The 26,036-nt window shown below is 38.8% G+C and overlaps 2 protein-coding genes across 2 annotated transcripts; one reads left to right on the top strand and one right to left on the bottom strand.

The window, feature by feature from the left end:
• Positions 1–123: 123 nt before the first annotated feature.
• LOC128978805 (ras-related protein Rab-18-B-like) lies at positions 124–5,757 on the top strand. The gene is made up of 7 exons (XM_054396829.1): positions 124–188; positions 262–317; positions 464–525; positions 2,271–2,343; positions 3,287–3,405; positions 4,299–4,365; positions 5,171–5,757. Exons 1-7 carry the CDS (start codon positions 124–126, stop codon positions 5,344–5,346), a joined length of 618 nt encoding a protein of 205 aa, XP_054252804.1. The 3' UTR covers positions 5,347–5,757.
• A 2,403-nt stretch (positions 5,758–8,160) lies between these two features.
• On the bottom strand, positions 8,161–25,252 carry MPP3 (MAGUK p55 scaffold protein 3). Its single transcript, XM_054396834.1, has 18 exons — positions 25,228–25,252; positions 23,697–23,815; positions 23,170–23,247; positions 22,647–22,727; positions 21,985–22,122; positions 21,107–21,188; positions 19,570–19,655; positions 18,104–18,178; positions 16,883–17,079; positions 15,066–15,130; positions 13,912–13,932; positions 12,495–12,536; positions 11,918–12,079; positions 11,121–11,201; positions 10,804–10,897; positions 9,917–10,025; positions 9,282–9,404; positions 8,161–8,343 (listed from the first exon to the last, which is right to left on the bottom strand). Exons 1-18 carry the CDS (start codon positions 25,250–25,252, stop codon positions 8,161–8,163), a joined length of 1,761 nt encoding a protein of 586 aa, XP_054252809.1.
• Between the last annotated feature and the right edge of the window lie 784 nt (positions 25,253–26,036).

The following is a 26,036-nucleotide window of genomic DNA, read 5'->3' as shown; positions in this document are numbered from 1 at the left end:
GTAGCCGGCAACGTTGGTGTGGCCGTGGCGGCGGCGTGGGGAGTTTGCGGGTTTTTCGGGCTACTCTGGTCCGGCTGCCTCTGCCGCGCTCCTCGGCCGCAGGTAGTTTCTGCAACACAGGGGATGGACGCTGCAGGCCTCACCCTGAAGCTGCTTTTAGTCGGGGACAGCGCCGTGGGGAAGTCCAGGTGCGGGCTGCGCGGACCGGGCAGGCCGGGCGCTCTCGATACTCAGCTGAGGTCTCGGTTTCTTTCCCCACAGCCTCCTGCTGAGGTTCACTGACGGTGCGTTTGAGCCGTGCCTGAAACCCACCATCGGTGAGCTCGGAATCAGTCCATCCCCGAGCCGGGAACATCTTCGCTTGTTTTCGTTTGGGTCCGGTCGGCGAGAGGAAACGGCGGGGAGCAGGACCGGGCGGTCGCCAATTCTTTCTGACAAGCCTTCCCTTTTTCTTACGTCTTAGGTGTTGATTTTAAAGTGAAGAAAATGGTGGTGGACGGCCATGCAGTACAGCTTGCAATATGGGTAGGTTTTATTTCGGTCAGATAAAGGTAGCTTTGTTCTCGACAGATGTGAAGCCTTGCAGCAAAGGCAGTTTTCATTCTCATATAACCCAGAAGCACTCCCAGGACAGCACTCCAGTAAACTGCAGAAGAGTGAAGTTCTGGGTGAGGAGTTGCACGATTTCCTTTAGGGGCTATGCAGTGATAGTTTGTGTATAGGATATCAGAAACAGTCTGGATATTCTGGATAAAAACACGGGGAGAAAAAAATACGCTTGATCCACAACTACTTAAAAGTTGCTTCAGGTTTACTGGGAGACTTGAGCATTTGTCCTGAACTTCCTGATGTTACATTTCTGCTGCTTGCACACTGGGAAATCACATTGCAACTGTGTGATCAGGATTATTTACAATATTAAATCATGTCATTTATTATTATAAATAGAATGAAAAAGCCCTAGCAGGCAGAGAATTTTCATTTGTAGTCACAGGTATTTGAAAAAGAACATGCCATTACTATTAAGTAATCGGGAATATTGGAAGTAGAGTGCATATGTACCTTGGGTCAGTATTAACAAAAGTAATATAAATGCTGAAACTTGAATTGTTTTCTTGTTTTCATTTACACTTTGTGTACAGAAAGTAGAGCAAGAGGCAATAGGCACCACTGCTCTAGCTGGTGAGGGTATGTATTGGCCGTATTGTGAGCATCCTGGGCTCTAGCTCTAGCAGAAGCTTTGCTCAAGGTAACCAAGATATGCTTGTCCTAGTAATTGTATGGGGTGTGTCTCCTTGCTGTGAAATCAAAAGCAAGGCCAGAACTTACACAAGTTGTATATCTGGAAAAGGCACATTTGCAGCACTCTTTAAAATACTATCAGGAGAAACTGCTGATTATGATGGAAGAAACAGTGCAGTTGTACAATGCTAAATACAATCTTTAATGCATGTACGGTGCATCAAGGTAAAAAAGAGGCTTCTGCTATAGTGTCAATGTGTGCATAGATGCCTAGTACTCGCCTTAGTAATGATGACCTGAATTAAGGAAATAGTGTCAATTTTAGTTTCTTCTGTTAACAAAGAAGAAATAAATCACAACGTAGCTATTACTCTCTCTATTGTAGCATGTACATAAATTTAGATATGTATTTTGGTAAATATCTTATTTGTGCAATTCATTTGCTTCCTTAGTGTTTGTTCTGAGGGGTTTTGAATTTCATATTGCTCTTAGGAGAAGATTCTTGAGAATATGTGACGTACTGCTGAAATTTTAAACTTATCTGCTTAGACTCTTAGCAAACTTAAAGTAGTTCTTTGTAACTGGATTCTCCTTTCCTGCTGTGGAGGAGCAAATGACAATTTTTGGAACCCTATGTCTCCTTTCCTGCAGAGTGTCTCACTGGAAAACTAGTTATTCTCTCCCTCAGCTCAACTGATTATTAACTGCTTAAGCCTAGCTGGTTGGATTGCAGCCATTTATGTATTTCTCTTGAGTCTGGTTGGCTTTCTTGTAGTCTCACTCATGTTACAAATGTCTGTCCTTATCACTTTAACTTTCAATCAAGTCTTTGCTGTGCTTTTCTGCCCCTCCTTACCTGTTTGCTGTTCTTGCTGCTAATGTTTTCTGACTGCTGCTCTCATTCTGTTTTTGGTTTCACGTATCCTTACTGGTCCTGTGTAGTTTAGAATACCTTTTTTGTTCTAAATATATTTGATTTTGTTTGTGTGTGGTTTGTGGTTTTGTTTTGTTTTTTTTTTCCTCTGTAGGACACAGCAGGACAGGAACGCTTTAGAACACTGACTCCCAGTTACTACCGAGGAGCACAGGGAGTTGTTTTAGGTAGGAGGTATATGGTAGAAAAATGTGATTACAAAAGGTGTGGTTTTCATTACTACTGAATGCACATATCTTTACAAAAGGAGGTTGTCTGAGAGAATTACAGGAACAAGTATAGTTTTTACAACATTACTCATCATTAGCTCAAATACTGAGTATACAAAACCAGTGGCAGGAAATAATGCTTCTCCAAGTATTTTAAATTAAAATGCAAGCTGTTGCACTACGAGCTGTTGAGTTGCTGAATTATTAGCTTTGTAGTTATTTATTTGGTGAGTTTCTGGTAATAAGGCAGATTAGGATTTGTGTAGGTTTTTTAAAAAATCTTTTGTGTTTTGTCCCCAGAAACTATTGATATAATTACTGTAAGACATGAAGTTTGTATCACAAGTAGTGGGTGGCTATTCTCTATCTGTGTGACAACACCAATTATAAGAAGAAAGGATTCTTATTCTTGGGGTTTGCGAAGGCTGAACATCTTGCTGTGCAAAATATTCTTTCTGTGATGCCACATTTTTAACCTTAGTGATTTTAAGTGAATGCAGTTACAAAGTTACCAGTAACTTTTTACTCAGAATACATGTTTTTAGCAGCAGTGTGTGTATGTAGTTACACATTTAAGTGAGGTGACAAAATATTGTAAAATATTCTTTGTGATTCAATTCAGAACTAGTAATAGGTATAAGACAGGTAAGTATGATTTTTCTCTCACAGATCTGTTGGAGAGACGTTTGTGTTGCGTTATCCTTAGCGACTCTAGGTGAGCACAGCCAGTGTGTTCCAGCTCTGGGAAGAAGATATGGTTGATGCATCTTTCTGAAATTCCCTAATACTGCTTTTTACTTTTGGGGGTGTGTGTGTCAGCTAGTGAAGACTAAGTTCTGCCATAATGAAGTAACTGTTGTTCAAGACTACAGCTGTTAAGCATCTTTTCCTCTATTACCAGTGTATGATGTTACAAGAAAAGACACTTTTGCTGGACTAGAGAGCTGGCTAAACGAACTGGAAATGTATACCACCAAAAGCAACGCTGTGAAGATGTTAGTTGGCAATAAAATTGACAAGGTAAGTTTAAAAAATGCATTATTTTGCACTCTTTGACAGACAAGTTGGTCATGATAGAGTATAAATGTGAAATAAGTGCTGAAACTAACATCTGTTGTGTGGGGAGGCATTATGTTCCAGTGTGAGGTGTCCCTGCCCATGGCAGGGGGGTTGGAACTAGATGATCCTTGTGGTCCCTTCCAACCCTGACTGATTCTATGATTCTGTGTTCTGTAACTGAACAATCTAGGCTGAGCAGCAAAAGACCTTGTTAAAGATTTTAATGGAAGTTTTCTGTAGAGATGCAATTGAATAGAGATTATCTTAAGATAGTGTGAGGTTCTGCCTAAAAACTGGTGTATAACATTGAAGTTCAGTGCAGCACAACAGCACAGCTTTCTTTTTGGCCAGACTGTGGCCAGTCTGTGTGGGTGGTAGATGCAGTCATTGATGTATGTTTCTGGGATGTTTTGACATATCTTAGATGTATGTGGCAGAGTGAGATGTTTCACTCTTGCTGTGCTCAAGAAGTTTGCCATATGGGGCTGTCCTGTGAACTAGGTTCTCTTCTACCCCTTTCCAACGCTGTCAATTTTCAGATCCTTCGATGACTTTTCAGCTTTTTGACTACCAAAACCGCCTTTCTGGCATATATCTTGGTCCTAGTTGATTCGGAAGATAGCCACACATTAATTTTGTACCGATTTGATGTTGCTGCTGTTCAGTTTGACCCCCTAATAACCTGCCTAGCAGTGAGCTGTCTGCAGAGCTGGAAAATCCAGTTGCTAATGGCTACATAGTTTTATAGACTTTCTTTCAGTGGAACGTCAGTTCTGCAGTGGTGCTTTTCCAGGGACTTCCTTAAAGTGGCAAGTGTAACTTATTTTAGTCATGTTCTCCATTCATCTCTGCAGCCCGATCGTGAGGTAGAGAGACGAGAAGGACTCCAGTTTGCTAGGAGACACTCGCTGCTTTTCATAGGTATGTAACCCTTGTGCCAAGAGGTCATACAACCTCATTAGCATCAGCTCATTTTGCTGCATTAGTTCATCAGTATGGCTGTAGGTTTTGTTTTTCAGAGATGCTCTGCACTGTGCAATTGGAGGTACCTTTCTCTGAAATCCAGCAACTTACTTTATATAATTGAGTAGGCATGGATTTTATGTTCTTTTGAAACTAGTAGGATTTTTTTAATCCAGAGCCTGTAAGACTGGAATTTTTCTCCTGACTGATGTCAGCAAGATTCCTTGGGGGATCTGCTGTCTGTTGCAGCCACACAAAAGACAGTATTGTCAGACCAATCAAGTGTAGAATATGTATTTATAAAGATAGTGCACAAATTGCGTGGGTGCTTTGTTTTGTTGGATTTTTTTTAATAGAAAATGCCTTTTAAGTGAGAAGATTTTCAGAAGGAACCAGAAGAAATACATAGTGAAAAACATTAATTCCCTCTGCATTCTTTGCTTCCCAGCTTAGTTGTAATTATATTGTAAATTTACTATCACAACCTGGGAACAAGTTCTGTTTCTCCCTTACAGAGAGAATGGGGAGTTGTGGAAATTTTTTAGGTGGAAAAATTAGGTGCTTCAGAGTGGGATGCATTTCTGTTTATCATAGTTAAGTATGCCTTTACAGGAGAATGGAGAGGAGGTGAATTCATTAAAAAAAAAAAAAAAGTATCTTCTCTCTGGTCCCAAAAGAATATATTACAAATTGGAATATTCCCTGCAAATAAGGTAAAATTCTTCCCTTCCCACTCGCCTCCCCTTTCTTCCCCCTCCACCAGAGACCAGTGCCAAGACACAGGATGGAGTGCAACATGCCTTTGAGGAACTAGTCCTAAAGATCCTGCAGACACCAGGTGTTTGGGAAAAAAGTGCAGAGAAGCAGGGAGTCCAGCTAATGGCATCTTCAGCACAGCAAGATGAAAGCTCATGTGGTGCATACTGTCCACTTTCTTAAATTGTAGGTGGCTGTTCTGAATGAACTTTTTAAAAGGGGGTGGGTTCCCAAGGAACTAGTCTGTGCCTTGCAGTACGTTATCATTGCTTGCCCTTAATCACAGGAGCTGTTCTGTTGCTACTTTCTTTCTCCATAGTTAACACTTTTTCATTTTGAGCCAAGAGATCACTTTACCTATTTGGTAGTGCCTGTTGTGAATGCTGTGAAAGAATAATTGAGGTAGGCACAAGTCTGACTTCAGACGGAACTACCTGAAGTCAGACTTAAGGGAAAGGATATAGCCTGATAAAGGTACAGCCCTTAACATGCTCTTACGGAAATGCTGACCAAAGCCAATGTCTGCAGTATTCACCGAAAGGTGGTGGAGGGGATCTGTGTGTATAGGGAGGCAAGACAAGATGAATTTGTTATGTAACTTGGACATTTGCAACTATCCATGTACATGTGCCTTATAAATACAAAATTTCAATAGCCACAAAAGGTGTTCATTTCTGTTTATAGCTCAGAGGCAAGGAGAACAGCAAAAATAATGATGGGAAACCAAGGTATGTCTGAAGAGGCTTGTAGAGTGAAAGTCTACCTAAGAGCTAAAGAATTCTGAATAGTTGGCAGGAATGGATGCTGATTTTTTTTTTTTTTAAATAACTATTATTTTAATGTAAAACTGAATAAATTTTTGGGATTTTTTCAAAACATACCTGTTAACTGTATAGCTAATTAAAAAAAAAGAAAAATAGAACTATTAGGAAGTTATAAACAGGAGCATGGGAAACACTTTCTAGAACAAAATGAAGTTAGAAGTCTGGGTTGAAGGGCTACCCCTGTGGTCTTAATGCTAGTGGCTGCTTTGCTGAAGTTGAATTTTGTCGCTACTCTATTCTGATAGTCTCACTAAATATTGCCATTATTTTACCATAATGAAAATTCAAGACAATCTTTCTGTTGTCTAAGCAGAAATACTCATTTGAGTTAGGGCCCAACAATAAACCTCACTGTTCTGTTTCTGAATAAGATTACCTGAAGAACCACCTTGCTTTTACATTACAGAAATGGAACCTTATTTCAGGAACAGTCTCTGCCACCTTTTCACTGCAAGTTTTGGAAGCCATTGAATCCTAGGCAGGTTTTTCTGCTGTCTAGGAATTGAAGATGCTCACAGGCTTGGCTTTATTAGCAGTAATAGCTGAAAGAGGAAAGCATCTTTGTAACTGTCCCCTGTATTTCTCTTGCTCCTCCTTAAATTCTCAATACTATCTGAAAGGGCAAAATAAACTAGTATTTTAGCACATTCTTACTACATGGATATCTGTTTGTAAATGGCAGCCAACAATGGACATTTTTTTAACTTCACATACTTTGTATCCCATTCCAGACAAAAAAACCCACACAAACCCTAGCCTTTATTGTTTAGAAAAAAGGCAACACTGGCTGATCATGCAAGTACTATATACTAAAGACATCAAAGTACCACCAAGCTAACCCAGAGAAGGGGGATGCAGGTGACTGTCCTACACAATTTTGTGGGCTTTGGTTAATATAGACTCAGTGACACTTGTATATAAGAAATGTGCTTTTAATATGCAATGTTGTTACTTTTGCTAAATGCATTGCAAAAAATAATAACATCCTACTGTTAACACGATTAAGGTGCAAGGAATAAGACTGGTGCTCCAAAAGGTCCTGTTAACAGGCAGAGTACATAGGAAGGATTTGATCTCAGCAGGCAGTGGCAAACAAACTGATGTAAGCTAACATGCACATGTACAATACTCATTTTTTTTCAAACAAGTATAAAGCATAGGCACTTCCAGAATCATCTATCTGCATTTTCTTATTGACACCCTTCTAAAACATCCTGTATATTCAACTCCTGAAATACATACAAAGTGTTCTGAAAGTCAAGATTTCTTCAAGACAATGTGGCTGATCAGATGCTCTGGAAACCTTTACCTGATTTGGAAAATGTAGTCATACATGCTAGCAGGATGTAGCTGAAACACTTGGTACTTCAGCCTCCTTTCAGCAGGAATAGTTATTTACAGGCAGACTAAAAAAAAAAAAGTCTCTTGCTCACAGGTTAACATTTGTCCTGTATCAGGAGGAAGAGATTGGGAAAGTGAGCACAAGCTATGGCTGATCAGATTAATAGCTGTGCAAGACAGCTTGGAGGTGTTGGAAAATGTGGGGACAGACATAAGAAGAGAACTGTATCTCAGCCACTAAGAGAGCTACAGTTTACACTGGCCTAGTTTTAGGGTCTAATTGTAAAGGATTTGCAACTGAATAATCCCGAGTGAAGGGATCTGTTCTGCTGGCCTGATAGCCAGTTGAACTTTTGAGGAACTGAGGTGGTGTAAGCACTCTTGCAGGGTCATCCCTCCCACCTAGCTGAAGCAGCTTATTCTGTAGGCATACTGATTTCTAAAAAGTTTGGCTGCCTCAACTCTAGCCACAAAATTTGGGGTGAAAAGATGAAAATCCCAGCTGGTTATTGCTCTAGCACTACTTAAACACATTGAAGTGTAGGCCTTCTCTGACACTTCACTGTACAAAATGTGCTATGTACAGTCTAAAAGTTACTCCAATATTTTACTTCTGTTTAGTCTGAGTATTCACTTTTAAATGACAGCTGCTTATTAAAGATTTTGATTCCGGAAGATAATGTCAGGTTTTGACTGTGTTGTTTTTCTCATACAGTCTTTATTACCTTTCAGATAGACCAGCAATTTGGAAGTGAATTTGACATGTTTTCCTTTTCATATATATTTATAAGATAGTTTTATACAATCTTTCCCTTAAACAGATGATAATAAGCTACGACCTAACCCAGTTGACTGGCACCCAAAATGCATCCTTGTTTAGTTTCTCTAACATGGTTTTCAGCTGACTGCATGCACTCTGAAGGTCTTCTTTCACCAGTACAGTGTCAATTAAATGACCATATTGCTCTTCAATGAAAGCTGCTGAATTAATAATTTCCTGCTGTTCTTCATCCTGCTGATCAATGCAAGAAGATGGCATGAAAATTACTAGCACTTTACTATATTAGCACAGTAAGGAATTACTTTGAAAGGAGATTAAACAAGAGCTGATACCCTTAGGAAAAGGTATGTTAAGAGATTACAACAGAGTGGTGTGCTACTGCTGGAATTGGTAGGCTACTTCAAAAATTCAGGACAGGGAAAGGGAAAAGCAAAACGTTACAAGAGGGATGTAAGATGGTGACACTGTGTGCTGCCTAAGCTAACACCTGGAAATCACTCAAAAATTGAGAATGAATGCTGGAACCACTGTCCTCAAGTTCAAATGAATGCTGGAACCACTGTCCTCAAGTTCAAATGAATGCTGGAACCACTGTCCTCAAGTTCAAATGAATGCTGGAACCACTGTCCTCAAGCTCAAATGAATGCTGGAACCACTGTCCTCAAGCTCAATAATTTTAAGGGCTTGCATGAAAACTTACCGGATGAACAATGTTCTGTTACATATAAATTTCAGTTCAGGTTAATGACACGATGCACTCTTGGTATTTCTCTTTGCATTAACACAGTGCCAATTTGCAGTTGGTCTAGGTTTGGTCCTTACAAGATATCCACAATGGCCTTACCATTTGATGGGGCTGCTCATCAGAAATAATTAGAAGTAGAATAATTAAGTTTATCTGAGCTCAGCAGCAGCTTCCTCTGCTGCAGCCTTGAACGATGTACAGCTGGAAGACATGCACTTTACTTCATATTACAGAGTCATGTTTTAAGAGTCAGAAGATCTTAATCTGAAGTTCCAGCTAAAGTTCCTGTCACTGTATGTGCGCAGGACCAACTTAGTGCCACATTCTGACCCTTGTTAGCATGGAAAAGGAGCTCTTCCATATTGCAGAAATGCTACTCCAAATACTTTCCTCATATCTAAAAAGACATTAAAGTTAGAATACTTACAAGGGGGGCTGCGATTTCTTCTGACATGGGATATTTTAAGACCTGTTTTTTCTTTTCTGGAATGAGAGGCTTCACAAAGATAACATAAGGCTTAAACTCAGGAGTCCTCAACTGCTTTACTGCCTGTGAACAGATTATTATTTTTTTTTTCTGGTTATACATCAATGATCTACTCAAGCTGGGTTCAACGGTTTTACTAGTATACACTCTGATGTAAAGTCCTGCACACTATACATCTGACCACATTAACTTTTTGCTTTCAAAAGAAAGTATTTTCCTAGTTCAGCTACAAAATATGAATCAAAAAAATCAAAGATAAACTCACAGTATGGAGAGATTACGAGCAGATATACTGGCACTGGTTACAACACTTCCTTTTGCTTCAGAAGCAATAGGAAGAAACAAGAATGAAAACCCTCATTTATGCTCTAGGCACCTAGAACTGTAAACACTGCCGTGCTTTCTAAGACCCTATTCCACTTGTTTTTATTGCTGACTATCTGTTAGAAACACAGATTCTGAGAGCATCATTGTTCTTTGCAAGGCAAGTGACCACAAATGGTGGACAACATCAACTACTCAGGCTGGTAGCCCAGAAAGAAATATTTGCTTTCTTTAAAAACTGCATAACTTACTTCAGGTACCACATCCACCAAACAAACCTTCTTTTTAGCCATCACAGACCGGATTGCCTCAAGACTTGTACCATACAGATTTTCTTTGTATTCTCCATGTTCCACAAATCTAAAAAGTCAACATATTTTGAAATATCATCCAAAAAGAACATACAACTTAAAACTTTTCCTGAAATCACAGTATTCAAATGGAAGAAGGGGAGGGAAGCCGGTAGAAAATCAGGGGAGGGGAAAAGAAGAAAAAAAAGAGGACATTCTTTTCTGCCTTTTTTTTCCCCTCCTCTTGGTTATTTCGTAGCAATGTCACTAACAGCCCTTCAGCACTACTGACCAAGAGGGGAAGAAGTTTCATTGATTCCGCTGACTGATGTTCAAGCCTAACAGAAGACATAGGATGTTTTTCTCTGAGAACAGAGCAAAGTTGGCAAGGAAACGGATGCCAATTCTTCCATCTTCTGGGAAACTAGCCAAAAAAAAAAAATCTATGCTTTCAGGAAACACTCAAAATTAAAGCCCTTCATATCCACTGATTCCAACACACTAAAAAGTGGACTTATAAATAAAACTTGTTACTCATATTAAATGATGATTAAGTAGGGCCAGCTAAACATCTGTTACTTTCACTAGATTAAATTCCGACTAATCATACTACTAAATTTTAACTTGTGATCCTACCAGTTCTCTGTTGTCCCTAAATTGCTTGTTACTAAATTTGAGTTAATGCTAACAGTCCAGACTAAATAAAGAGGTCTTTAATAAAGAGGTTTGAAAAGTCAAACCCTTCTAACAGAGCTAGCCCCCGATTTTATTATTAAAATGACATAAAACTTAACTAGCAGTATTTTTGAAATACAGTCAAGCATGCCAGTATTTTAAAATTAACTCACTTGTTTTGCTGCACATCTGTCTCAAATGATTGCTTAGAGACAAAATTGTATTCTACTCCCTCTCTCTCATGACTTTTCTTTGACCTGGTTGTATCTAGGAAAAAGTGCATACATGCCACGTTATGTGGTGATCTATTCCACTATTAAGGGCAAATACAGTGTATTAAAAAAATAAATCAATCTAAAGCACTTCTGAGATATGTATATAAACAATAGTCAAATCAAATTGCCATTCATCAGTGCAGCTAGCAACACACTCTTATACCGCATTTATGGAATAAATTTGCAGCATGCAAAAGTCAGTAAATTTTACTCACGTGGAACTGCAACACCATACTCCTGTGGGTTCTCTGACACAACCTTCTGCTTGAGCTCACTTAATTTGGCCCCCAAACAACCTGATAAAATAAAACTGACTGACAGATTTCTCTGTGGAATGAAGTACTGCACTGAGAATAAATAGCATCAATTTCACACAAACAGTATGATACAGAAGTGTGCTTAAAGAAACTTATACATAAAGAGACCTTATAACCTGCCACATGTTTGAACAACATCATCAGGGAAGAAGCCCAAATCCCTGAACAGCCTGCAAACATCTGTCAGCACCAAGTCAGAAAATCCATGATGTTAGCAGGCACTTTTATGAGCTGTCCTTGAGACATCCTGGGAAACTGCCCTAACACAAACCTGCTAAGCATACTGAGTTAAAATTGCATGCAAAATTTTGTTAGCTATTTTTAACTACCTTTTTTCATTAATTACTCTGACAGTGTAAGCATGCATGTGTTTGAGTGAGAACTAATGGGAAATTGAACACTGAGAAAGAGCCTTACATGGTTAGTTTTGCAATGATTTGGTAAGTGTTTTGGTTTGGTTTTGTTGTTAATATAATGTAAAACTGTGGTGTTTATTAAACAAACAAACAAAAACACTAAACAAAATCAAACACCACCACCACAACAAACAAAAAACACAAACAAAAAATACCCCAAAAGGCACCAGAAACAGAAAACCAACTCCAAACTAAACATCTATAGAAAACCTCCCAGAGTGCAGGTGATAAGGGAAAAGTAAGGTATGTGAAAAATACTGAACCTATTGCATAGCTTACCAATCAAAACCACCAGCCTCTGCTGTTCACCAGGCTGTTGCTGGTATTTTGTGACTTCTTCATACGTTAGGAACTCTGCTGCATCTGCCTGCTCTACTTGCTTTCCTTCATTCAAATTGTTCTTCTCTTTACGACTTAATCTAAAGCTCCTGCGTAAACCAGCTGTAGATGAAACAGAAAGATACTAAACCCTCTCCACTTGTCTAAGTTTTCAAGCTTGTTCAGTTATAAGTCACTGTGGTTTTGAGTAGGATTTACACACAATTTTTTTAATAATCAAATCAGTGCCCACATGCTAATCTTATAGATGAAAGATTTGCATCTCAGATAGAAAACCAAGCACCCAATCTGTAATAAAACCCCTTCCTGCCACCTTGAGTTGCCAAGTGTTGGCTATGCCAAGGTCTAATTATGCTTCAGCACAGAGGTAATCTAGTTTATTAATCAATTAAAAATTAATGTTACCAAGCTATCTTTTTTTTTAACTGAGAGGCCTTTTTTTCATGTGATGTTTTGGGTTTGTTTTCTCCACCTGCTCCCACCCGGAGGGAATAAGAAAGGGATTTTTGTGTCTCACCTATGTACTGTCCTTTGAAGTATCCTTCACAGTCACAATCTTCTGTAAATTAGAAGCAGATTTGGGGGGGAAGGTGAGGCAGGGAGGAAGGGCACAGGGGAAAGGACAGGGAGAGGAGAAGAGAGAGGTATCTTAAACTCTGCCTGCAATACCAGTCTGGCTCACCAGTGGGGAAAGGGGAAGTTTTATATGCTGTGTTATGTGCACAAGTATTAATGACATGAAACTTATCTGCTTTGCTAGCAGTTTTTTAATGACTTCCTAATTGGGTATTATTGTGTAAGAATCTCTTCTGACCTTTCAGTACCATTTGGTCTTGAAAGAAGGGAATCAGAGATGACTGAAATATGATTTCTAAATACTACCATATTGACTAACTTACTGCTTATTAATCCTTTATTAGAAAGGTAAGAATCTGGTGCTTTTGTTGTATGCAAGTTTAGAAAATAGCATACAAATCTATGTTAAAAGAAGGAACCTACCTCCTCAATCTGCATGTTAAAACTTAGGCACCTGTGCCATGCCCTGCAATAACCAAAGAACTCTACTCATTTTAAGTGGATAGCTCTGGGACATGCCTAACCCCAGACAAAAGCATATATGCAGCTTAAATCTTTTAACAAAATGTAGCAATCCAGAGAAAGAGCTTTGTTTAATGAATAGTTGCATGAAGGTATGTAATCAAGCAACGTATACTCATAAAACATTGTACCTACGTTAACAGAAGACACTAGCAGCAATACACACCTATCCATAGCTAAGATCAGAGACTGTTCTCTGTGGCTGAAAGGTAGGCTTTAGTTTTACACTTGTACTTGGATAGGGTATACCAGTCACAGCTAATTACAGAGTAAGATGAGTACTTTCACTGAGCTGATGGAACACCAGTACTTGGAGTATTATTCCCAATAAGTATGTCTAACGTGAAAAAAATTACAGCATGCATAATTGAACAGAAAATACATGATATTTGGAAAGGCTTGTGGTACAGTCAAATTGCAGGAGCTCACCACAGTTGCTCATAATGAAAGTAACACACAATCCAGTCCAAATGAACAGTGAAGAAAAATAAATTTGGATTGATACAGGTGCTCTCAAATGTTAAACTCCAATATTTCTGTATTAAAACCAAACAAAAGATAAAGAAAAAAACAGATATAAAGACTGCATTTAACTTGCAACTCTTTCAATGCATCAATGCATATCAGAAGCAAATAATTTCTCTTGAATCAGGAGTAAATTTGCAATTTATTACCTATGATATCAATTCAAATTAGATTAAATAGTAAGTCAGGAAGAAACTGCTGCAGGAACAAGCTACATGTATTATTCCCTTTGCTTGCGGGCTTAGCAATTATTTTAGAAAACACATTGTTTGTTTATATTCAGACAAAAAATTCATTAGGAGGGTACCTACCTTTATCAGAAGACTGATCATCTGTAGTTAGCATGAAAGGCAGAGTTGGTGTGATATTAAAAGACTGGCAAATGATACAGTACAATTAGAGGGAATGGAAAGAAATGTTCTTCTGGGCTGATTTGCTTAACAGGCTTTTCTATCTTTAAAAAATATACAGTAATGTACCCTTATCAATTGAATACTTTCTTGCTAAAGTTCAGTATTATAACCAGTTATGAGCCTAATTGTCTCCAGAACATCTGAGAAAATGCCTCAGTAACAATCCTAATTATCCGCCTCCTAACACAGTGTAATGGAACCTACTTTGGAAAAGCTTTGTTCACATTAGCAATGTTATTTTATAATTTGGTTGCACATCTTCCCCCTCTTTACAGCATAAGAACACCTGAACCTCTTCATGAGATGTGCTATGCACCTCAGGTCAGAAGCTCACTGATGTTACTCAAGTTCCCAGACTCCTAGCCTATGCGAGGGCAGCACTCTTAGCACAGTGTCTGATTTCACACAGTCACAAGGCTGCCCTCCACACATCAAAAATAGATGTGCTGAAATACCCAACAGCAAGAGGAATGTGATAGTCTTCCACCTTTTATCTCAATAGCAACTTCATCATAAGTAGCAGTTTGTGTAACTTATTGACAGATGCTTCAGAATTGTCAAAAACAATCACTTTAAAGTCTACTCAAGGCCAGCTCTGTCTTATAACACTAAATGCAGATGGTGTTGCCAGCTCCAGTGATTTTCACCCTTCTTACAGCTACAGTTTATTTTAATGTGAGCACAGTCATTTCATGTACTCCTGTAAGAATTTCAAGAAGCATGCACTGGGCTACTTTCGCAGCTTTCAAGTTTCAAATCATAGGAAGGAGACAAAAACCAAACAAACAAAAAAACCAACACTAACCAGCAAGTAAGGCCTCATGTTCTTTAAAATAAGGAGAGGAACAGCCACGCTTTTTAAAAGAGCAACAGGCACTAGCATCACTTGATAAAGCTCAAACCCAAATCCTCTCATGTGGCAGCTTGAACCCATGCAAATCAATCAGTGAAAAATGGCACAAAGCATATTCAAACACATTATTGAAATAACAGAAAAATACTGACCGAGTGGCATTGACAAAGACATCACTGAAGGAACAAAGCAGACTTACATAACGGCTTTGTCGCAGTCCTGGGATGCTGCAGAGTGCCCATTGTCCTTCTATAAGTCAATCGTCTACACAGAAAATAATTAGATTTTAGCCACAAACTCTGAACTTGAAAGAACTTACAAGCATGTAATAGCATTGAAAATGCTTTCCCTTAAACTACAAAACCTTTCTGATTCAGCATTTTAAAATACTTTCTTTAAAACTATGACCATCCCAGACGGCTCCTGATAAGCCACTACGAAGATTCTAATCCAGTTTAGGCTTTCATCCATCACAGCACAGAAATCAGTAACATGTTACTTTCATCAGTTTTTTTCCCCTATTTCCTTTTCCTCATCCTACTTTTGTTTTCCACAAGATTAAGAAAGCAACAACTATTTTACTCTACTCCGTTCTAAGTCTGCTAAGAATCCAATTTTTAGTTGCCATTTTTACAAAAGAGACAGGCAAAATTCCTGTCTGCCACAATCCTAAAACTACTCATCTCAATAAGAGATCAAAAGTAGATAACCTTTGTCCGAAATGATCGTTGCAACTATGCATATTTAGAAATTATCCACTGACTTCCAGATCAGTTTGGCATTTTCTGTTACTTAGTGCTAAACAAACCAATTTACACAGCTTCTGAAGTGCTAAAATCATGAACTAGAGCTCAAATCCTAATCTCCTGGGCTTGCATTTGCTCAAAATCCCCACCTGCTCTGCCTCAAAAACACAGCACCAAATAAAGCCCCAACCACCCAGCACAAAATCCAGCCTTCAGAAACACCTCACTGCTGGCAAAGGAAACTATATTTTCTTCCCAGGTGTGGTTTTTGGTTTTGTTTTTTCCCCCTCCAACATTTGTTATTACAAATAAAAAAGATGCTCAGCCATTTACACAGTTGCTCAAGGGAAACAATTCGCTGAAACAATCTCTGTATTCTTGCATACATTGAAATATAGTTTACAAACCAGAAAAGGGAGAAAAAAAAAAGGCCTGCAGTACAGAAGCATCTGTTGGTATACATATGCATGCACAGGAAGGATACAGCTGTTCAGGCAGGATTTTCCAAGTATTTCAAAGAAGCATTCATTTAGTAGATCCAAGTCCATCAGAGGATGAATGCATACATTGGAGGCCAGCAACAGAATCAGACCTGTTTAATTCTTAGGTACCCCACCTTTAACAGCTACAATCCTATAAAACACATCCAGTAATCCAGAGGAAGAATCACCTGAGATCATTGGCCTAAATCAGATTCCTTCTTAAATATAAGGCTTCTCTACTGTCAATATAAGAAGACTTGAGGGCTATTTTTGCTTTGTAAGATACTCTTGTGAAAATAGAGGAACTTCAGGCTCCAGAAGGTATCCAGGCCCAAGGCAAATACTCTTAGGAGCCATAAGAAAGATCTGATATACTTTTTTTTTTCAACTACTACTTCCACATGTGTAAATCGAAAGTTGTTAACATAAATCAGCATTTCCTCTCATACAATGGAAGTACAAGTCTGCGAAATACAGTGTCTCCATAAACCAAGAGTGTCAAGAGACTGACATTTCACATTTCATTTTATATGTGTTTGTTCAGCCACAGCTTCTGTCCTCATTCTACAAAGCATTAAGTCAGTGGCAATCTAACCAAGGAAAGCTAGGAGGTTTATTATATAGTTCGAGAAGATGCAGCTTTTTAGCACCTTCCTCTAAAGCACCTGGTATTCACCCTGGCAGGATCCTGCCCTTCATTTCCTGTGGAAAAAAAAAAAGTAGCATAAAATCAGTGTGACACTGTATGTGAAAAAAATAAATAAAATCTATAATCTCCATTGACAAACCTTTCTTGGAACTGTTTTGAGGGGATCAGTCCTGCTCTGAGGTTTGTATCTCCAACACGCTTTGCTTGCCACCATGTGGGATCATCTTGGCTTACAACTTCTAAGACATGTCGTCTCTTAAATGGCAGCCCAGCCTCCTGGCAAGGAATGGCTTTGTCTTCTTTGGGATTATAGCAGAAAAGCGCCCTCATGAACACCTTAAAGGAGAGTAACACATCGTTTCTTGTCCCATTTGGCATTCCAAACTATCCTTAAAAGTCTTCTTCCCAGTGCTTACACTGTTACCAATGTATACTCTTAATCTCTCCTTTTATGCTTTATGGCACACAAAAATACCAAAACCTAGCAAGATGCATCTACATTTTTCAAGAAACATGCACTGAAGCAGAAAAATAAATTAACTTCCAAGCATATACCCAGTCATTGTGTATCAACATTGTGGAACATGAGCCTCAAAGATCGAAGTCCCAAGAAACACACTTCACTGTCTATGTAAGTTTGAAATGCAACAAAGGAAAAAAAAAAAAGGGAGAAAACAATAAAAGGGCTTATTGCAAAATTGCTTAATTATAATGACTGTCCTCAAAATGTTCCCTTAATGTATCAAAATGTACTATTCAGCTTTGGATTTGTATCTTATCAGTGTTTAACACATCACAGTAGAACTACTTTTCAAAGTGATTTACGTTGCTTCAAGGAAAAATTCAGCAACTGGGAGCAGAGAAGCAGAGGTTGACAGAGGAATCCTGGAAGGAACCGGTTGAACAGTAGGTCACTGCTGATTGAGAAGAACAAATGAAGGACTCAGAGAAGGGTGTCAGTATTGGCAGTGGGCTAGTGGGGGTCAAATGACAGATGCATCTATTTTCAAATAGGTCTGCTTTGACTCAAGTGAGTGGCAAAATGCCCAGCAGTAAGGGAGAGAGATCAGATGTTGCAGTAAGATGACAACGGCAGGAACACCAGTTCTAGTTGTGTGAGCAGAAAGAAGAGGCTAGATTTTGGAAACGCTACGAAAGAACACATGCCAGGATGACAAGGAAGTCATCCAAGTAATTCCACTGAATAAGAGGGCACTGCGTTTTTCAAGAAACCACTCTACTATTCACTTATGAGTCTGTGACACTCCTTACTGAAATAGCAGGAATTTTGCATTTGAAGAGATGCCAGAATTGTGTAAATACCAAAATGCGTGCTTCAGTATTTCAGTAAGCTGCACACCTTACTGTCTTTTAGATGACCTTCTTCTTTGATGGCTGGAATTATTTTTAATGTTATTGATCCCTGAGACTGAGCCTGAGAAAGAGAGAAATATTTTTTACTTTGAGAGCAGGACAAAGACACAATGCAGATTATTCAAATTCCAGATTAGAAGCTAGTGTCTGTCTCTTATTCTAAGAACACACTGAGTAAATTCACTATTTAACTTCATTGCAGGAACAATCCTGCTGTTCCATCAATCATCCACAACATTGTTCTCCCCACAGAAACATCCACAGTAACTACCTGACTAGAACATACGAAGACCTGCATTAAAATTCCTTCATTTGCTTTTAGCAACTGCATTTATTTCTGGATTACAGTTCACAGGGCACAAAGTATTTCTGTGGCCTTTAGTACAACACACTTGCAGACCAAGCATTTTAAAGTGCTGCTTTGAAAAAGATCGTTACATTTTCCCACATGGTGGCTAACTGGCTAGGCTGAAATGTAAACATCTACTTTCACTCTAAAAATCTGTCCTAGTAAATTTCAATTATAGTAAATTAGGTGCTTTGGTAATCTGCAATAGGTTTATCTAATACAGTTTAGATGCTTTACTTTGGATTAGATGAACCATGTCCCAGGAAAGCCTCCTATTTTGCACAGATTGAAAAATAAATATGTATAGCTCTCGCTGAAAAAAAACTGTGAAAAGAAATTCTTACATTGCAGGCATTTACAGTGGGACAGATGAATAGCACCCCAGGGTCCCCACAAATAAAACTATACACATTATTTCAAAAGATGTTTTTTAATCGCACCCCCTCCACCAGACCAAAGCAGTTATTCTCCTCATTAAAGACTATTTTGATCTACAATTAAATTAGGTGACGCCAGATACTTCAGTTTCCTAGTGCTGCCATTCTTACTGTGTCCCTAACTGCACTCCGCACCAAGGCATGGGAAAACCAAGCCACAAGATGGAACTCAGAGACAAATAAGCCTAAGCTACACCACTTTCTACCAAAATTTGTAGGTATTGATGTTGAAAGAATGTTGAAGCAAGAATTTTCTTATGTTGCAATGAATCTGCTGTTAAAGAACAGACTGACAGCTCTATTGAACACACAGCTGAGACTTTCTTCAGGTGGCTAACAAATGATATGAATAAACTGCTTATCTTCTAGGAATGCACTTTTCATTTGCAGTTTGTTTGTCAAACAAAGCATGAAAGGGAAGTTCTCGACAGAGCAACATATAACTTTACATTTTTATCCTCCTTGCTACCAATTCAATTCACAGATGTTTTTGAAGTCAAAAGCAGAAGGCTAATTCACAGGGAGAAGAAAAACTCTCCATGTAAAGACAAGCAGGGATGACATCTTTTAGCTCTAGATGTATTTTAAGGTCATGGTTAAACTTCATCTATTGTAATTACTCCATCACCCAACAAACATGATCTTGGAAAGAAAATGAGTGCAGACCAAAATGTGACTTATCTCTTCTGGTCGTCTGTGAAGCACAGCAATGCCATTGACTTCTCTTAGTTCATCTCCAACATGGACAAGACCTGAAAAGATGGTAAGTAAGTAAGTAAATCAAAACAAGTCTACAAACTGGAAAGTGTCGCTCCTCTGATATTTGCCCTAAATCATTAGCATGTACCTTATCTCCCTGCTCCCCTAGCTTAATGGACCTCTTGCTAGAGCCTAATGCCTTCTCCTGCCCTTATGCCACATGGCTTTTTTGTCTGTGTGCAGCACAATCTCATAAGAGACCACTGTGGAGATAAAGAGCACGTGGGAAGATGCTCTGGAAAATCACTGCCTCTATATTTGGATCAGTGCAAAGAACACAAAACTGGAATAGCTTTGTGAAGGTGATCAGAGCAACAGGAGACCTGCTACTGAGTATATACAGGCAGGGATAACATGGCCATCAATTGACATACCAACACTTACACAGTCCCAGAAGGGATGTTAGACTCACTTTATTTTAACAAGGCACGAAGAGGCCCTTTTAAGTTTTTAGGCTTGTTTTTCCAGTTCAGTAAGAAACGTTGTACTTGTACTATTTAACTACTGTTAACTGACAAATTCTCAGCAAATAGAAAACAACACATGATACACTGAATAAATCAAAATACTAAAGGTTAATTTCAGTATTTTCTTTCTTCTAAAGCTTACACTGCATTCATCTCTGTTGGCATTTTTTTCCTATCAGCTATTTTAGAGAAAAACATACCTAATTAAATTAACAGATTATTGATGAAATAGAGAAATGCTAAATGCACACTAGTAATTTCATATTATATTTATCAGCTTACACTAAGTTTGAAAAACAATAATCATCAAGAAGAAAGCTGTAATGAGAAAATTACTTTTCATTACAGTAATTCATTAATTTGGGGACTGAATTACTCATATTTAAATAAAAAAAGGGTGCATGAGGCCTGCAGTCTAAATCTCATATAAAGTCAGTTCATCTTATTTAATAAAATCTAGATAATTACCTTCTAGAAAATGGAAGGTCAAATAATGTGTGAATTAACCCTGTAGATCCTGAGAGCATGCGGAATGACAGTATCTCCCCCACCACTAGACACCAGAAATTCAGTTGTCAAATGAACTTAACATGCAGGCTCCCCTTTATAGCCAAGACAGGCAATTCCAGCATTGACATTGACCTAGCCCACTCTAAAGTTTATTGGCGTGATTTTTCTCCAGCAACATTCATCTCCCTCCATCGACTATGCAGGGACCCTACATGCTCATTCAGACTTGATACGTAACAGCTGCCTGTTAGGATTTCAACAGGCTCTTACCTTCCTTTTTTTAAAAATCAAAGCCCACTATACATATATAAACACCTGTGCCAAAAGGGCTGGTTTGGGAATGAATAGCCACTAGATTTAGTTAGAGTTTATTGCTCTAGGTATGTGCGTACAGTGTGTGTGCTTGCACAATTCTGGAAGTTTTAGAAGTTCACAACCACAATTTTAAATCCTCTTCAGAAATTTACCACTGCGATCAGCTGCACCACCTCTCATGATCCTTGCTACAATCACAGCTCCTGTGTGTTCATCTCTTCTGATGGTAGCACCCTGAAATAAAAGTAAAACATAATCCCCAAACATACACACTGAGCACCTCCTCGAGAAACGACCAGAAGAAATTTGGTGAGAACGCAGTGAGTTGTCCAATAACATGCAAGGTGGAATGTGTCTTTGAAACTGGAAATACATTTGTCCTACAAATTGTCTTCCTCCTTGACAATTTTCACGATTACCCAACTTTTCACTTTCATGTGTTTGTGAAAGATGCACACACCTTCCTTTCTGCCAGCCCTGCCCAGTGCTTACAATGTCTGTATCACTGTGGTGATCAGAAATCACTCAAGTGTGCAAAAGAGAATTTCTTACAAGACACTTTCTCCGATTGTGTTCTGAATCTTTATACAATATACAAAAAAGCACTTCAGCAGATTTCTTCCCCAACACAATTGTTTTCCTTAGCAAATCAACACCTCCATTCATATAAAATTAGTACCTTGTCAATACTTTTACCTACAGCTATCATATATACTCTCACCATCTATCACTGACTTCCATGCTAATAAAGGTATTAATTCATTTCATGTTAGCTACAATTTAGCTGTATAATAAGCATATACATTCCCACATTAACTGGCCCTAGAAACCCATGCCTATAAAGCGTCTCATGCAAAACTGTGAAGGTGTATTTACCAAAGTTTTTTTTTTAACGGAATTTTATTACCTTCAGAACACTCCTAGTTTTTTTTCAGACTATTTGATGGCATCTTCATGTATCTCCTCCATACTCACATCAAACATTTTGTACTACAGTTTTCCAACAAGGGATGGTTTATCTTATATGTACCAGAGGTTCTTTATTTTTCACTAGCCGAACAATTTTCACCGATTCCTCATCGAAATCATCATCGAAGTTATCAGGCAGAGGCGGAAGGGCTGGGTCAAAGTTCTTCTGTGCTACAGTGTCATGTACTACAAGCATTGCCTGCACAAAGGAAGTACAAACCAGTAACGTATCCCTGCAATATTACAGTTTCAGTTCTCACATTTCAACATTACAGCAAACTTAAACCTTTCTTCCCACCCTCACCATAAATTCCCCAAAGGGGATTTAGCAATTACCCTGCCCATCACATAAACCGTGTATCAGTCTATATCAGTGTTTAAAGTCAATACAGGCAATAGCAAAGCTCAACCTAAATACATTTATGAGATGGAGGTGGACTGTGGAAAGCAAAAAGTTCAGCAGTTATATCCTTTTCTGCTCCCTCAGAAAACATTAAGGAGGGGAGGGAAAACTACTTGGTTTATTATGCATGAAAGGTCTATACTGTTTTCTCAGTCCTTTTTATATCCTTAAGCCTGTGCAAGAATGTCACAGTAAAATGTAACTATAGTTTGTAGGAGGTTTCTCCTTCTTTTTAGGGATTCTGACGTAACTTTTCCATTACAAGACACACTTGGAATTTTGCAAAGAAATTTCTTTAAGGTCTCTGTTGGGTATTTTACCCTGAGATGTGGTGTTGACAACAGATGAAGTAGCTCTTTTTCCTCATTATTCACTGGGGCAGTCTGCAATTCTTCTATTACCTTTGAAAAAAAAAATTAACAACCTCAGAATTTGTGACTTTGATTGGTGGACTCCTCTTACTTTCTGGTAAGTGTTTGCTAGCTTCTGTCATCCTTCAAAGTAGTGTGCACAGACCAAAACCAATCCAAATCAATAGCACACAAATCCTAAAAGAAAGGAAAGCTTCAGCATCTATTTCATTTTTCAGACAGCGCAAGAAAACATCATCAGGAATCAGGACGCTAGCCTCTAAGCATTTAGTTTAAAAGTGATTGCACTAATATAATTTCAGGAACAAGATATTTTTGAGCTCTCATTTCCTTTATCAGTCATGAGTAAAACTAGCCAAGGGATTCCAATGGCAGCTGGGGAAGACAACACATACAGTACAACTGCAAAGTTTGGATTTGCTAGAAAAGCTGACTATAATAGGAAAATAAGGAGACAAGAGTTTTAACTCACATCTTCAACTAATCCTGCTGCACTGTGTAAAACAGGAATTGGACTCTGACTTTCATAATGATGGAGTTTTTCATGAATCTGAAAAGAAAATTCAGGTATATTACTACAGGGAGATAGATAGCTTCATAAACGCACTCACATTGGAATATTTCTGAGGTAAGTGTCAGAAAATAGCCACTCATGGGGTTATTTTTGTTTAGGATTCTTATCTTTTTGCTCACAGCCATAAAATCTGTTAAGACTTCAGCAGCATAAGGGAAAAAACGAAGGCACTTCACACTGCCTTCTAGTTAGGGGGCATTTTATCTGCATTTTTGCAGTCGAGGCAGAAACGTTTTCCCTGAACACAATGTTAATTCTCAATGAAAGTCCTTAATGTTTTCTTTTAAATAAATAATGCTTCGGTGAGCATATAATTGAAAAAAAAAAAGAAATTAAAAAGCTTTAACAAATTAAACAGCTGATAAATCAAGGAAATGTAGTAAGTAAACTGCAAGGAAAACATACGTTCATAAAAGAACTTTTACCTTCATCAGGTAGCTGAGACTTTTCTCACTGAAGACATCCGTAAGGAATCCCATTTCCTCTTTATGATTTGAATCAGGTCTTAGCTGGGATGTCAAAAGGGCCAAAGTTTCATGCAATCCTAAATTTAAATTCCAGTCAGAACAAAAGCTTTGTAGATAGCATGTCTCACTTCTACTGCATACGTATCAACTACATTTACTTGGGTGCCATCTTGCAGATCAGTAAATTTGCAGAGATTTATGCTTATCTTCCCACATGTTATCTTCTACTGTTCCACATGCTAAATCAAGAATTACCAAAGCAATATTATTATTTGATGACATTAGAATCAACCAGGTTGGGAAAGACCTCAGAGATCATCAATTCCAACTTATTACCCAATACCTAACACCTCCTGACAACAAAACCATGGCTCCAAGTGCCAGATCCAACTTTTTTTTTTAACACCTCCTGGGACGGTGACTCCACCACCTCCCTGGGCAGCCCATTCCACTGCCAACTACTCTTTCTGTGAAGTATTTTCTCCTCACCCTGAGCCTAAAAAGTTTCAAAGTTTCCCCCTCCATGTTAATTGTCTGTTGTTTCAAGAACAGCTAGCTCTCCAACAAACTTTCGAGTCATCAGAGTGCCACTGCAGACTTCGTTGTTGCACAGCTACCAGCTATACTTCTGCAGCAGCTTTGCTTACAAGTGTTGTCTTGCCCTTGCTTCCTCTAAGGGACCTATTAGAAGTCAGGTTTGACCAGAGAAGGAAAGGACTGGTGTAGATTTCCACTTCAGTGGAAGCAAAGCTTGTAGCTTATTTTCTGAAAGGTGCTTAAATTATCAATACCCCAATTTTGCAACATACAGGGCCAGATACACGTTAGGTTTTTTCTGATGGACCAGACTGGGAAAGCAAAACCAAACCCAGTAATAATTAGAAAACCCACATCACAAAACCAAACCAAAAACCCTAGCAACAAACAAACCAAACAAACAGAAAAAGGGGGAAAGTTGGAAAAATCTGCTGTATTGACTATTATCTCCATGAACTTGAATGCATATTTGGCTTCAAAGCTCAGCATCATTGGTGTATACAGCTTCACCAAGAGCAGCATACTGGAGAAACTGGTAAGCAAGCCTTCAGCAGAATGACTGCTTTTTAAGTCACACAGAGAATATTAACAATTACCAACAATTACTCAGAAAATATTAAGGCACAGGAAGCAGCAGAGATATTAGGGCTGATCTCTAATAAGCACACGTGTTACACCGAGAGGTGCAAGTTTGCCCATAGAAGCCTCTCTACTGGCATATACTCAGGAGCTCCAGGGTTCTTATGAAACTAGGTGTTAGCTGACTAACTTTATTAATTTTCATCTCTTATACTCCATCTTCTTGGTATTCTTTTAGGTAATTATTAGGGAAAAAACAGTCTAATTCAATTATCTTAATTCCCTCCTATTTAACTTCAGCTTGAATTTCCTGTGTGAAACATGAACACCAAGATTTCAGTCACTGGTCTGCAGAAAGCATGCAGTTAGTTACCTGAGTCTTCTGAAAGCACTGGCATGGCTTTGTTCTTAATCTTACAGACAAACGTTCAACTTAACACGATTGTTTCTTCTTTCTGGACTGTGAATCAGAGGCAGTCCTGAAATAAGCAAAGACAACACCTAAGCTCAAGCGTGCAAGCAAAATGGCAATCGTGTAAAACCAGTAAATTCTTAGTACATCTTTCTCTCAAGTGTTCGGTTTAACATGAATCAGGCAAACTTATGCAAACAACTACATGAAAAAGACTGTATTATATAATAATCATATGGTGTCTTGGATAAAGCTGATGAAAAGAGCTGGTGATTCCCTACTCTGTTTTCAAGCTATGTAGGCCTTTCAAATCTGTCTAAAAGCAGTAACACCACACGCACAGCAATAGAGAGCATGCAAGAAGATGCTTCAGCCTAGAAGACCACCCCAAAGGAATTTACACGGCAGTTTTGTGTACAAAACGTTTCCAAATCTTACGAAACTAGTATTTTACTAGGTACTACACCTGCTTCAGAACTAGAAAAGCCACTGCGCTTATGGATGAACGAAGCACGGAGAAAACCCCACATCGGCACCACGGGGACAACCTCTCCGTGCGAGCTACCACAGCTGGCGCACAACTCCACAGCCCCGCGCCCGGGAGCGGAGACTGCAGCCCCGGGCTCAGGGGTAGGGGTGGAACGAGAACGGGGCTAGGTTATGCCCCCGACCGAACTTTCCGCTGGCCGGCTGTGAGACATCCTCTTCCCGAGCCGCAAGGCCGGACCCCTGCAAGCACCTCTGCGGCCCCGTACCTATCACCTGGAGAA

Source organism: Indicator indicator, chromosome 39 (assembly GCF_027791375.1).
Source record: "Indicator indicator isolate 239-I01 chromosome 39, UM_Iind_1.1, whole genome shotgun sequence".
In the NCBI taxonomy this organism is placed as follows: domain Eukaryota; kingdom Metazoa; phylum Chordata; class Aves; order Piciformes; family Indicatoridae; genus Indicator; species Indicator indicator.
Note: the sequence above shows the minus strand (reverse complement) of the source record. Positions and strands in the feature narration are given on the sequence as shown.

Excerpts from the sequence above, each read along its gene's own strand:
- LOC128978805 (XM_054396829.1), top strand. The coding sequence starts at position 124 with ATGGACGCTGCAGGCCTCACCCTGAAGCTGCTTTTAGTCGGGGACAGC. Across the intron at positions 2,344-3,286 it reads AGCACAGGGAGTTGTTTTAG|TGTATGATGTTACAAGAAAA; the intron begins GTAGGAGGTATA and ends CTCTATTACCAG. Across the intron at positions 3,406-4,298 it reads TTGGCAATAAAATTGACAAG|CCCGATCGTGAGGTAGAGAG; the intron begins GTAAGTTTAAAA and ends TCATCTCTGCAG.
- MPP3 (XM_054396834.1), bottom strand. The coding sequence starts at position 25,252 with ATGCCAGTGCTTTCAGAAGACTCAG. Across the intron at positions 12,537-13,911 it reads TGATCAGTCTTCTGATAAAG|AAGATTGTGACTGTGAAGGA; the intron begins GTAGGTACCCTC and ends TCTAATTTACAG. Across the intron at positions 9,405-9,916 it reads TGGTGGATGTGGTACCTGAA|GCAGTAAAGCAGTTGAGGAC; the intron begins GTAAGTTATGCA and ends ATCTGTTCACAG.